This window comes from Hyperoodon ampullatus (assembly GCF_949752795.1).
Source record: "Hyperoodon ampullatus genome assembly, chromosome: 2".
Lineage (NCBI taxonomy): Eukaryota > Metazoa > Chordata > Mammalia > Artiodactyla > Ziphiidae > Hyperoodon > Hyperoodon ampullatus.
Genome location: NC_136915.1, coordinates 104,733,775 through 104,747,001, shown reverse-complemented (window position 1 = coordinate 104,747,001; position 13,227 = coordinate 104,733,775). Strand labels below are relative to the sequence as shown.

Genomic DNA, 13,227 nt, shown 5'->3' with positions numbered 1-13,227 from the left:
ATCCAGTGGTGTTGGGCAACCCAGAATCGTAATTTCGGTAAAGAATCCTTGCCTGTGTTACCTATAACCCCACTTCCCAAGAGATTCCTGCTCCTACTGCAAGAGGGCAATTGAATAGTGCCCACTCGTGTGAAAACAAAATGGTTCCAATTTCAGCTTGCTCCCGCCCTTTGACAGCTCCTCTTTTCCCATGCAGACCAGAGCTGTGATAGTAATTAGCCCTCATGAGCTAGAGAATTCATTTTCAGTAAGTGGATGGGACTTCTAACTTTAAAGAGCTTTGATGGAATCTTAGAGACCAATGGAATTCTTGAAACCCGTGCCTGTTTAACAAAATTCTGTATCAGTAGATAGCTGCCTCTAACCATCTCTTAAAGCCCTTTTACCCTCAACAAACCACACAAGAGTCCCTGGTGGTTAAGAGGTCTGGAGAGTCATATTAGGCCAGACTGTGTGGTTCCTAGAACATAGCTCCTTTTTTTTTTATTAGTTTCTGCTTTATAACAAAGTGAATCAGTCATACATATACATCTGTTCCCATATCCCTTCCCTCTTGCGTCTCCCTCCCTCCCACCCTCCCTATCCCACCCCTCCAGGTGGTCACAAAGCACCGAGCTGATCTCCCTGTGCTATGCGGCTGCTTCCCACTATCTATCTACCTTACGTTTGGTACTGTATATATGTCCATGCCTCTCTCTCGCTTTGTCACAGCTTACCCTTCCCCCTCCCCATATCCTCAAGTCCATTCTCAAGTAGGTCTGTGTCTTTATTCCTGTTTTACCCCTAGGTTCTTCATGACATTTTTTCCCCTTAAATTCCATATATATGTGTTAGCATACGGTATTTGTCTTTCTCTTTCTGACTTACTTCACTCTGTATGACAGACTCTAGGTCTATCCACCTCATTACAAATAGCTCAATTTTGTTTCTTTTTATGGCTGAGTAATATTCCATTATATATATGTGCCACATCTTCTTTGTCCATTCATCCGATGATGGACACTTAGGTTGTTTCCATCTCCGGGCTATTGTGAATAGAGCTGCAATGAACATTTTGGTACATGTCTCTTTTTGAATTATGGTTTTCTCAGGGTATATGCCTAGTAGTGGGATTGCTGGGTCATATGGTAGTTCTATTTGTAGTTTTTTAAGGAACCTCCATACTGTTCTCCATAGAGGCTGTACCAATTCACATTCCCACCAGCAGTGCAAGAGTAGAACATAGCTCCTTGAGCCAATATTTGTTTGCAAAATTGAAAACAGATTTCTTTTTGAGAGAAGCCATATTTATATACTGTTGCTTGCAAAGTAAATCTCATTTTATCACTTGTAACCACCATTTATTCACCTAACAAATAAGTATTTATTGATTGCTTTCTGGGTGCAAAGCAATGGCCAGGTCCTCATGGTTTCTTAAATTCTCACTGGCTTTTATTCCTCCTCCTGATTTGCTACAAGGAGGGGGGATTTAATCAACATTACATGCATTCCATCTGCCACATCTTTAATGCAACCTTAAATGAGCTAGAGCCTGTGGTGGGTCCCTGGGGCACTCCACAGCTGCCTATTTTTAATCATTAAGTTTTCTAAGAGATATTTCAACAAATTCTCCACCTGTGGGCTCAAGGCCAACACATTAAAATTAATTCAGTAACATAATTACTCAACTAAGATATGTCATTACCATTTCATTCTCTCCATAAACTGTGCTAATCATGTATTTTTTCTAAAAAGTAATTTTTCAATTCAACTTTAATGGAACTTTATAAACTACAATCAAATTTACCCTTGCTCTAACATAGTTACGCTTGCTCTATGATTTTATTGAGAATCATGGTGTATTTTCATTGCTTTCTTTTTCACTGACTCACATTTCCCCCAAATTTAGATGGGATAATCTAGCCAAATGTTCCTTACTCCTACAATCATTTTGGATAGAATCATTATCTCAAACAGTGCTTTGATTTCTACTGATTTTCATTCATTCATTTATTCATTCACTCAACAAATATTATTTTTCTCTGTAGAAACACAGCACTAGGCACTTGTCTTAGTTTGCTCAGGCTGCCATAACAAAATACCATACACTGGGTAGCTTAAACAATAGAAATTTATTTTCTCACAATTCTAGCAGTTGAGAAGTCCCACTGCCACCCCCCCACCTAGGCTCCAGATGGCCCCATCTCTAAGGGGCCATTCCATTGTTCATTGAACATTCCATGTTCATTCCATTAGAGGCCCTCCAGCCTGTTGCAATAGAGGCCCTTGGCCTGCTGAAGCATAGAGCTGAATAGCTCCATGGTCTGGTTCTGTAAGATCTACGAAGTCTGACAGCTTTCTTTCATTTTGTCTCATTTTTCTATTCCCTTTAGTTTTTCTGTACCAAGCTGGCAGTATATAATCCTATCTCTATTCCTGGCTTCTGTTGAGGTGGCTGTTAAAATCCTCATGAGTCATACCTATGATCTCCTTATTAAATGGTTGTTCACCCACACCCTGAGTGCTATCTTCAGAACAGTCTTCTCATTTTTTGCAATATGGATAGGCTGAGAACTTTCCAAATCTTCAAGTTATGGTTCTTTTTTGCTTAACAATTCCTTCTCCAATTCATCTCTCTCCTTTCTCATATTTTAGTAGAAGCAGTCAGGAGTAACCAAGCCCCTCTTTCAACACTTTGCTTAGAAATCTCCTTAGCTAAATATCCAATTTTATCACTTACAAGTTTTACCTTCCACAAAACACTAGAACACAATTCAGCCAAGTTCTTATGCCATTTTCTAACAAGGACTGTTTCCTTCCTGTTTCCAATAACATGTTCCTTATTTCCCATCTGAGATCTCACCAGAATCTCCCTTAACATCCACATTTCTAGCACGCACCTCAAAACTCTTCCAGCCTCTACCCATTACCCAGTTCCAAAACTTCCTCCACATGCTTAGGTACCTATTACAGCAGTACCCCACTTCTTGGTACCAGAATTTATATGTCAGGTTCTCCAGAGAAACAGAACCAATAGGATGGAAGTATAGGGAGAAAGGGATTGAGAGGCAGAGAGAGAGGGAGATTTAGAAAGAATTGAATCACATGATTATGGACTCTGAGAAGTCCTAAGATCTGCAGGCAGCAAGCTGGAGACCCAGACAGTTTAGTTCCAGTCTAAGTCCAAAGGCTTGAGAACCAGGAGAGCCAATGGAGTAGTTCCAGCCCCAAAGCTGGCAGACTGTAGATCCAAAGAGAGACAATGTTTCAGTTCAAGTCTGAAGGCAGGGAGAGACTTGTGTCCCAGCTCAAAGGCAGCACGAGTTCCCTCTTGCTCAGCCTTTTTGTTCTATTTAGGTCTTTAATTGATTGGATGAGGCCCACCCACATTAAGGAGGGTGATCTGCTTTAGTGATTCAAATATTAATCTCCTTCAGAGACACACCCAGAACGTCTGACCAAATATCTGGGCACTCTGGGGCCCAGTCAAGCTGACACATAAAATTAACCATCAAAGCGTTATAGGACTTACAAATATGATTAAGACATTTTTTTCCCTTGAAAAGCTTACAAATTAGTGCCAGAGACAGACTAGAGACAAGGTAGAGGGAGACAGATGCTATACTAAAGGCAAAGAAACGTGTTGAGGAAGAGGAAAGAGACAATCTTTTAATTTTGGTTTGGCATATCAAAAGGGGGTTTCATGCGAGTCCTGCCATCTGAACAGCCTTGAATATAAGTAGAATTTGGATAACTGGTGATAAAGGAGAGGAGGGAACTATAAATTGTAGGTGCACAATGCACAGTGTGTGAAGATGCATAGTATAATTATAACCAGTACTAGCCTGCAATGTCTTGGATATCAATCTGTCAAGTAAAAACAATTAAAAAGCAAATTAAATCTTTAAAACAGTGTTCAATAAAATGCCAAGGCAGGGGATGGGGTGTGTTGCATTCATATTACACAGCTAAACTTCATACTACCTTCTTTCATACTTTTTCTCCCAAATCTCCCACATGAATGGCCATGCATGGCAGCTACCCCAAAGCCTCTCTTCTCCTATACTCTAAAACCTCCAAAACATCCTCCCAACCCAGCCTATGCACAGGTTTTTGTTTCCTCTGCTTCATTTTTATGGGTACTTTTTCTTCCATCAGTAACTCTCTCTTCTATATAATATAAATTCATCTAGCTTGCTTCTCCAGTTCTGTCCCTAATCCATTACCTTCATCTACTTTATAAAAGCATAGGAGCTAATAAGATAATTCCAACCCCTTAAAGGCTGGAAGACGCAAGATGCCAAAGATATCCCCTATGTTCATAATGTTTACCTCTTACATTTGAAAAATAGCAAATGTGCTTTGCTTATGTATTTTTTCATTGAAAGCAGCAAATCAGTAAATCACTTGATATGCAAAGATTACAATATAGACTTTGAAAGGATGTAGTGGGAAGTCTGGCTGGAAAGGGCTAATATCTATGGGCATTTCCTATGTGGCATGCAATATTTAACTTTGAAGGCCATGCTGTTAGTCTGAAGTTTATTCCACAGCCCTTGGGAGCAATGGAAGATTAGCGATTAGGAAACTGACATGTTTGGATTGTACTTTAAGGTCTACCTGTAAGATTAATGCATGTAAAATGGGTTAGATGGAGGCAAAGATGAGAGGCAGGAATATAAATAAGGAAGCTGAGAAGTCCAGTTGAGAAGTGCTCAGCATCCATCATGTTGGACTTTCTTGGCTATAAGAAAGAGAGGTTTGTGCAGACCATTATAAATATAAGGTGTTTGTTTAAAGGATACCCAGACAGTGGGACAGGAACTAGACCGGAAAACCCTCAGGATCTAAGGCAGCTCTCGTGATGAGGGAACTCTCTTCACCTTTTCCTCTCATGGTCTCTCCCCCACACTTCCTTGGGTCTGTTCCACTCTCTTCTTGGGCTCAAAGACCCATCCTCTCCTTACCTTCACATCCAAACCACAGAAGGAGGCTCTCAAGAATATTCAGTTAATTAAAGCACCCCTGTAGTTATCCCCAGTCAGCAGCCTCCAGTACAGAGAGAAGAGCTGGTCAATCCTTTACAGACTGAGTCGGCTGTCAGCTGGGCAAGTGGGGAAGAGGCAGTGGATGTGGCTGTCACCATAATTAATACTTGTACTTGTTATATGTTTGGAGAGAAGGGTGTGACTTCTATCTTAGGCCAAAAATCAATTTAATTAAGTATCATTCTTCATTATGCCATAGCTAGCACTCTGACCTTGACCAAATCACTTCTATTCTCTATGCCTTCGTTTCTTCATCATTCAAGTGGAGATAAAAGTAACAACACTTCGAATTTAGCATTCTTCAGAATTATTAGCCATATTTAGTTAACGTGAGGTTTCAGGTCTGTGCCACTTCTGGTTAACTAAGAATAACAATACCTTATATGTGTAATTACAGTTTGCAAATCAAGTTCACATCCATTTGATTTGATCCTCACAAGAGCTCTTTACTGTAGGTAAGACAGATATCATTACCTCCATTTTTCTGAGATCCAGAGATGTAGTCAAGGTCACGTAGCTCATAAGTGACAAAACCAGGATCTGAATTCCCATCTTCAAAACCCAAGTCCAATACGTTCTCCTCTTATTTGGTCTCAAGATTTCAGTTGCTTGGTCTCAAAAAGCGTAGCTTTTTTATCTGCTATTGGCAGATCTGCTGTAGGTATCAAAACTATCATCATAATACTCTTTCTATTCTTATGTCTTCTTTTTTCATGCCTCTCCTGTTTTGTATATTTCTAATTTACTATAGAAGTCCCTGTTTTGCTTTTTAGTAATGAAGGATTTGGTTGTAGATGTTCCAAAGCTTCCCTTGGCATTGACCCTTGTTTCCTGAATTGTAGGGAGACACTCCATCCCAGTCACTACTCTCACCTCAGCTGGGAACATTGGGGAGGATGGAATCCTGAGCTGCACTTTTGAACCTGACATCAAACTTTTTGATATCATGATACAGTGGCTGAAGGAAGGTGTTATGGGCTTGGTCCATGAGTTCAAAGAAGGCAAAGATGACCTGTCAGACCAGGATGAAATGTTCAGAGGTCGGACAGCAGTATTTGCTGATCAAGTAATAGTTGGCAATGCCTCTCTGAGGCTGAAAAATGTGCAACTCACAGATGCTGGCACCTATAAATGTTACATCATCACTTCTAAAGGCAAGGGGAATGCTAACCTCGAGTATAAAACTGGAGCTAAGTTACTTTTGAAGAGAGGGTAAGAAGGTGCCAGAAGATATTTGAGACTAGAGAGTGTGAATTGCTGATGAAATGTCATATTATGCTCATGAGTGACTAATATCAGACAAAGACCATCCGAATTCTGCTAGCAGCCATCCTTGCTGTCCAAGACCCACACCAACTCCAGAAGTAACCCACTATAATATTAGGTCTTAAAATCTTTTGTTCAGGACTCTAGCCTCTTCTGAATTTTCTCATATATTCCCTGAAATATTTTGCCAGAATATGTTTTCTCCATCAGTAGCTCTCTGTTCCTTCCCTTTGGTCTTGCTAGTGAGAGAAGACTATAATCTGGTCTGAGACTTTTCTGTGCTAAGTAGGCCCTAGCCCAAGTCTGAAATCAGTATCTCCAGGGACTCACGACAGTGTAACCCATTATAGGAGAAGTTCAAATGTAACTGACCAAAACAATATTGGCCTATAAACTCACTAATCCTCTTCCAATGAAATCCATGCTTTCTTACCAACTAAATTTAACATATTTTCTGAATTTATGTACAAGGGACTGAGATATTGGAAGGAGTAAAATGATGATTAAGAAAACAAAGATAATTGTCCTTCCTTCTGTAGAGCTGAGAGTGTAGAGCTTATAGAGTTGAGGGTCAGGGCAGAGATGAGAAACATATGTAAATAAGAGAAATATGTAGATAAGAAACATATCTACAATAATTGGTAAAGTGTATTAAATGCTTTAAGAGAAAATATAAATAGAGTGATTTGGGGATTCAGAGGAAGAAAGAGATCATATCCAAATGCATAGGGAGGAAAGGGACAGGAAGGCCCCCATGGAGAAAATTTGACATTTGGGAGGAGCCTTGAAGGATAGGCAGAAAGTATCCTGAGGCATCCCAGGCTAAGCTAGCCTGCACAGATCTTTCTTGGACCCCTCATAATATGTGTATGTAGTGGTTTGAAGCATAGATCTAGTCAGACCTAGGCACATACAGTGGCCTGGGCAAGGCAACCTCACTGAGCCTCAGCTTCTTTATCTTAAAATAGGGATTAATAAAGCCAGGTCAAAGGGACACTGGGGCCAACTGAAAGGGCTTCCAATGGCAAAGCTGGAACCATTTGAGCAACAAAATAAACAATATAGTATTAAATTATAACTAAGCATAAAATAAATACACGAGTCCATACTTATATGAGGGAGATGAAACAAATCTTCTTTATAGATGAATTCCAAATAATGTATTTAGATCTCTCCCTCTCCAGGAAGTGGAGCTTAGAACTTCGCCCTCCCCGACCACTGCATGTAGGTTGTGTTAGACTTAGTGAAGTCCAGCTTCCAAAGAAACCTGGCAAACATAGACTCAGCCAGGTGATCAAAGTTAACATCCCCATGATAAATCATGTTAATAGCGTGCACTCTCTGATGTGACATGATGAGAAGGGCACTTTTACTTCTATAGTTTTCCTCTCCAAAACCCATAACCTCAGTCTAATCTTGAGAAAAACATCACACAAATTACAATAGAGGGGCATTCTACAAAATACCTGGCCAGTACTCCTCAAAACTGTCAAGATCATGCAAAACATGGAAAGATTGAAAAACTGTCACAGACCAGAGGAATCTAAAAAGACATGACAAATAAATGCAATGTGGTATTCTGGATGGGATCCTGGGATATAAAATGGGCATTAGTGGAAAAACTAGTAAAATCCAAATAAAGGCTGGAGTTGAGTTAATAGTAATATACAAATGATACTTTCTCAGTTTTGACAAATGCATCATGGTTATTTAAGATGTTAATATTAGGGGAAACTGGGTGAGAAGTATACAAGAACTCTTTGTACTATCTTTGCAACCTTTCTGTAAATCTAAAGTTATTCTAAAATTAAAGTTAAATGGGCACAATAATAGATATACCTAGGACTGTTGTGAGGAACAAAAAAAAATAATGTCTAGAATTTGGTCCCCAGCACAGAGCACACCCTCAGTAAATGGTGGTTCATTGTCATGTGCACTCATGTTCCCACATCATCTCCCAGGAGCTTGTGCCCTGCCTGCTCCAAGTATGTGAGACTCATCTCTCCTGCTAGGCAGCAGGCTCTTGAAGGGCATGGCAAAGGCTTTCCTTCCACCTCTCACTCCACACTAGCACAGTCCTGGGCAAAGGAAGATGCTAAATAAATTAACAATTTGTATCTTGCCCTTTTGGCATAATAAACATTTTGCAGGCCAAAGTCCAGGCCTTAACATTTTCTGTAAGTGTCTCTCTGCCTAGATAGAGGAGGAAGTTAGTCTTAAATTCAAAATGTACTTGCCTCTCCAGTGAGGAGAATTATCTTAAAAGAAAACAAATGCCTGTCTTTATTCATGGACACCAGGGCTGGGCAGTTTCTACCCAAGCAAACTTCAGATCCCCGTGGCCTGTGTATGGAATTTCTGTGGGTAGGTGAATGCTGTTTGTCTCTTCCTTCTCCCTCCCCACACTTTTACCCTCCAGGAAGAAAAATTACATAAAATTCAGGAGGCTTCATAGGTGCCTAGGAAAATAAATACCCAATTTCCCTACTTGATAATTTTTTGTGTGTGATCACTGGAACTCCTCTTATTTGGAGAAATTTATTTGTTGTAACACTTATACCTAGAACTTAGGTCCTTGGAGTTTGTGATATTGTCCAAAGTGTTTTGACGTATAGCAATACTATGAGCAAATCATTTTTTGCATCTACAATAAAATGGATCATACATAAGACAGCCCACTGGGAAAGTACCGAGTCACTTCAATGTGTTTTTAAGACCTAGCACTTCAAAGGCTATATTGCCTTATCTGTCTGACCTTGACCCCTGCCCCTTTTTTACCCTTCAACCCTGCAGCCTTCAGCATCCCAGAAATGAACGTGGACTGTAACGCCACCTCAGAGAGCTTACGATGTGAGGCTCCCCAATGGTTTCCCCAGCCAACAGTGGTCTGGGCATCCCAAGTAGACCAGGGAGCCAACTTCTCAGAAGTCTCCGACACCAGCTTTGAGATGAACTCTGAGAAGGTGACCATGAAGGTTGTATCTGTACTCTACAATGTCACGATCAACAACACATACTCCTGTATGATTGAAAACAACATTGCCAAAGCCACAGGGGATATCAAAGTGACAGGTGGGTTCCTTTACATGTTTGGTATGGGTTTATTGGGGTTATAATCTAGTGTAAACTAAAATCTAATTTCCTTAACAGATATATTATGTACCAGGGCACAGAAAGTTTCACAGAGATCTCGATCACAATTCAAGTTGGGATTGCATTATGTAAGAAGAAAACTAATACGAAACAATATTTATGGCATATAGGTCAAAGGTGGCAATTAGTTTTCATGTTGTATACCTTCTTACTGTCTGGAGAGCGGTGTTTCGGATTCTGAAGCCCTAACTCAGAAGGATTGGTTTGGTAAAGCAGTGGAGAAGTGATGATTATTTGAAATCTTTGATATATTCAGCTGGTGATCTACATCCCAAGTCCCCCAAAACTGGTTTGGGTCTATCCTGCCTTTGAGAAGACTTTTGATTTGAAGACTAAAGGTCTTAGAGTCTGTCTTAGTCTTTCTTATTCAGTCCTTCCAGGACTTGCTCAAGATCCCACTAATATCGGCACAAGATTAATCTGAAAGCTCCAGATTAAGCTGGCCTCCCAGGCTGAGAAGACCAGGAGCCAGGGAGGCTCAACACCCTAGTCTCCCTGCAGTGCTTTAGTATATTACAAAACCTAGGGTTGAGCTAGTGTCCAGGAAATGCATAGACTGAATTATGAATTTTAAAACCATCCCTGCTGGGGTTAAATTGAATTCAAGCTATAGGGGAAGGAGTATATCAGGAGAACCACTGTCTTATATCAAGCCTAGTACCAAACAGAATACCTTGCACATTTTAAGTGCCCTTTAAATGTTTGCTGAATTTAACTGAATAAACCATATTTTCATCAGCTATTTTTAAAATAATTTTATTTATTTATTTATTTGGCTGCATTGGGTCTTCATTGCTGGGCGCGGGCTTTTCTCTGTAGTTGTGGTGAGCAGGGGCTACTCTTCATTGTGGCGCACAGGCTTCTCATTGTGGTGGTTTCTCTTGTTGTGGAGCATGGGCTCTAGGCACATGGGCTTCAGTAGTTGTGGCATGTGGGCTCAGTACTTGTGGTTCGCAGGCTCTAGAGTGCAGGCTCAGTAGTTGTGGCACACAAGCTTAGTTGCTCTGCAGCATGTGGGATCTTCCCGGACCAGGGATCGAACCCGTGTCCCCTGCACTGGCAGGTGGATTCTTAACCACTGCACCACCAGGGAAGTCCCTCATCAGCTATTTTTTAATTAAAATTTATATATACAAAAAGGCAACCTATGGAATGAGAGAAAATATTTGTAAATCATATATTTGATAAGTGATTAGTATCCGGAATACATAAAGAACTACTATAATTAAACAATGAAAAAGTCAAATAACTTGATTAAAAAATGGGCAAAGGACTCGAATAGACATTTCTCCAAAGAAGATATACAAAATGGCCAACAAGTATATGAAAAGATGTTCAGCATCCCTAATCATCAGAGAAATGTAAATGGAAACCACAATATCACCTCATACTAATTAGAATGGCTACTAACAACAACAACAACAAAACAGAAAACAACAAGTGTTGGTGAGGATGAGAAGAAATTGGAATACTTGTGTATGTATGATGGTGAGACTGTAAAATGGTGCAACCACTATAGAAAACAGTATGCGAGGTTCCTCAAAAAACTTAAAATAGAACTTCCAAATGATCTAGCAGTCCCATTTCTGTGTATTATGTACAAAAAAACTGAAAGCAGTGTCTCAAAGATATATTTGCACACCCATGTTTACAGCAACATATTCACAATAACCAAGGGGAGGAAGCAGCCCCAATGTCCACCAACAGATGAATGGATAAACAAAGTGTGGTATACATACAATGGAACATTATTCAGCCTTAAAAAGGAAGGAAATTCTTTTGCATGCTACAACATGGATGAATTTTCAGGATATTATGCTATAAGTGAAGCCAGTCACAGAAAGATAAATATTGTTTGATTCTACCATTTGATTCCACTTATAAAGTATCTGAAGTAATCAAATTCATAGAAACAGAAAGTACAATGATGGTTACCAGGAGCTGGGGCCAAGGGGAAAGGATATGGAGTTGTTGTTTAATGGGTATAGAGTTTCAGATTTGCAAAATGAAAAAGTTTTGGAGATTTTTTTCACAAGAATGTGAATATACTTAACATTACTGAACTGTACACTTAAAATGGTTAAGATAGTAAGTTTTATATTATGTTTTTTACCACAATAAAAAAAAGTATCTAATAAAAAATCATATATGAGAAAGAGAGAGCTCTTCCACTATCCTGTGAAACAAACTGCTGACTGTACCAATTAGAACACTTTTAGTTGCCTATAACAGAAAACAAAACCAACTGAAGCCTAAGCTAAAAGAAGGAATTTATTAGAAGGGTATTAGGATGTCTCATGAAACCAAGGACAGAAAGTGCAGTGTGGCTTCAAGAACAGCTGGATTCAGGCTTCCCTGGTGGCGCAGTGGTTGAGAGTCTGCCTGATGATGCAGGGGACACAGGTTCATGCCCCAGTCTGGGAAGATCCCACATGCCGCGGAGTGGCTGGGCCCGTGAGCCGTGGCGGCTGGGCCTGCGCGTCTGGAGCCTGTGCTCCGCAACGGGAGAGGCCACAGCAGTGAGAGGCTCGCGTACCGCAAAAAAAAAAAAAAAAAAAAAAGAACAGCTGGATCCAAGAACTTAAATTCCATTCTTTGTCTCTCATTTCTACTTTATTTTCTTTGCTCTCTAATTTACTCTCTCTTGTTTTAGTCTATAGGGCAGAATATGGTTGCCAAGAGCTCCTACCTTTAAAAGTCTCTTTCACTCAAGAGAGTAACTAGACTGAAGCTCAATCCCTCAGTCTGATTCTATTGAATATATTCCCAGAACAGCTCAACTTGGGTCAGCTGCCCATACTTAGACCAATGAGGCAGTACCTGGATGGAAGGCCTTCCCAGAAGAGAAGGGGGAAATGAAGCATTAGGCATTTAAAACAATGAGTGTTAACAACAGTATTTCAGTTTAGATCTCAATTAAAAGCTCCAAACTATATAACTAATGTCTTCTAATAGAAATGGCAATAACTGAACAAACCACAGAAATTGGGCACAGCTTTTATTCAGTGAGCAGGTTCTTTTTCCATACATGCTTATTGGATACATCAGAACAAGTGTTCCATGTACCAGTACTAGGACTATATCCAACTTTTAGAAGCATGACATAGCTCAAAATTAAGATAAAATAACATAATTCCTTCTTATCATGCACAAAGTAAGTTTTTAAACAACTAAATGAGGCCATGAGGTTTATATCCTGTGTTCTCTAACTATACTGCTAATTTGGGTCATTCATTCAACAAATATCTATTTAGTGCCAAATATATACAAAGTAATTTGTAAGTCCCATGAAATACTGAGATGAATAGCACACTTGTCATAAGAGAAGTTAATCAGTGTGGATACGGTACCCACAGGAAAGAGTAGTTAATTATGACTGTAGTGGCTCAATAGATGAAGAGTTCAAGCTGGGTTTTGAAGAAAAAGAATGGTTTTGATAGACTAGGAAGGCATGAAGTCAGAAGCCTATGTCAGTGTCCAGGGGAGGAATTATGAGGGCCTTAACTGGGGCAGCGACAATGGAGAGGAAAGGTGGGAGAATCAAAAGTTAATGAAGAAAATAATCTACAGGCCTTGGTAACACAAATGTGAAGGACAAGAGAAGGAACAAGTCAAAAGGGGTCTGATATTGCTATCCAGGTTGCTTAGGAGGTTAGTAATGCTACCAACAACAAAAATGAAAATGTAGGAAAAGCAACATGTCTGATAAAAAGATGAAGATTTTAGAGCTGTTGAGTTGAAAGTGCCCACTATGTACAAAGGTAGAGATGTCCAATGCTTA

At 39.8% G+C, this 13,227-nt stretch overlaps 1 protein-coding gene across 2 annotated transcripts in view; it reads left to right on the top strand.

Annotated features, from left to right (window-relative positions):
- VTCN1 (V-set domain containing T cell activation inhibitor 1) overlaps positions 1-13,227 on the top strand; it is a gene marked incomplete at both ends in the record, with an annotated part of 57,831 nt that overhangs the window by 43,070 nt on the left and 1,534 nt on the right. The window contains 2 exons of one of the 2 annotated variants that reach the window (XM_079697540.1): positions 5,870-6,239; positions 9,094-9,365. In XM_079697540.1, the coding sequence (XP_079553666.1) occupies positions 5,870-6,239; positions 9,094-9,365 (642 nt within the window). Of the gene's footprint in view, positions 1-5,869; positions 6,240-9,086; positions 9,366-13,227 lie in introns of both variants that reach the window. The other variant, XM_079697541.1, reaches the window with a different exon arrangement.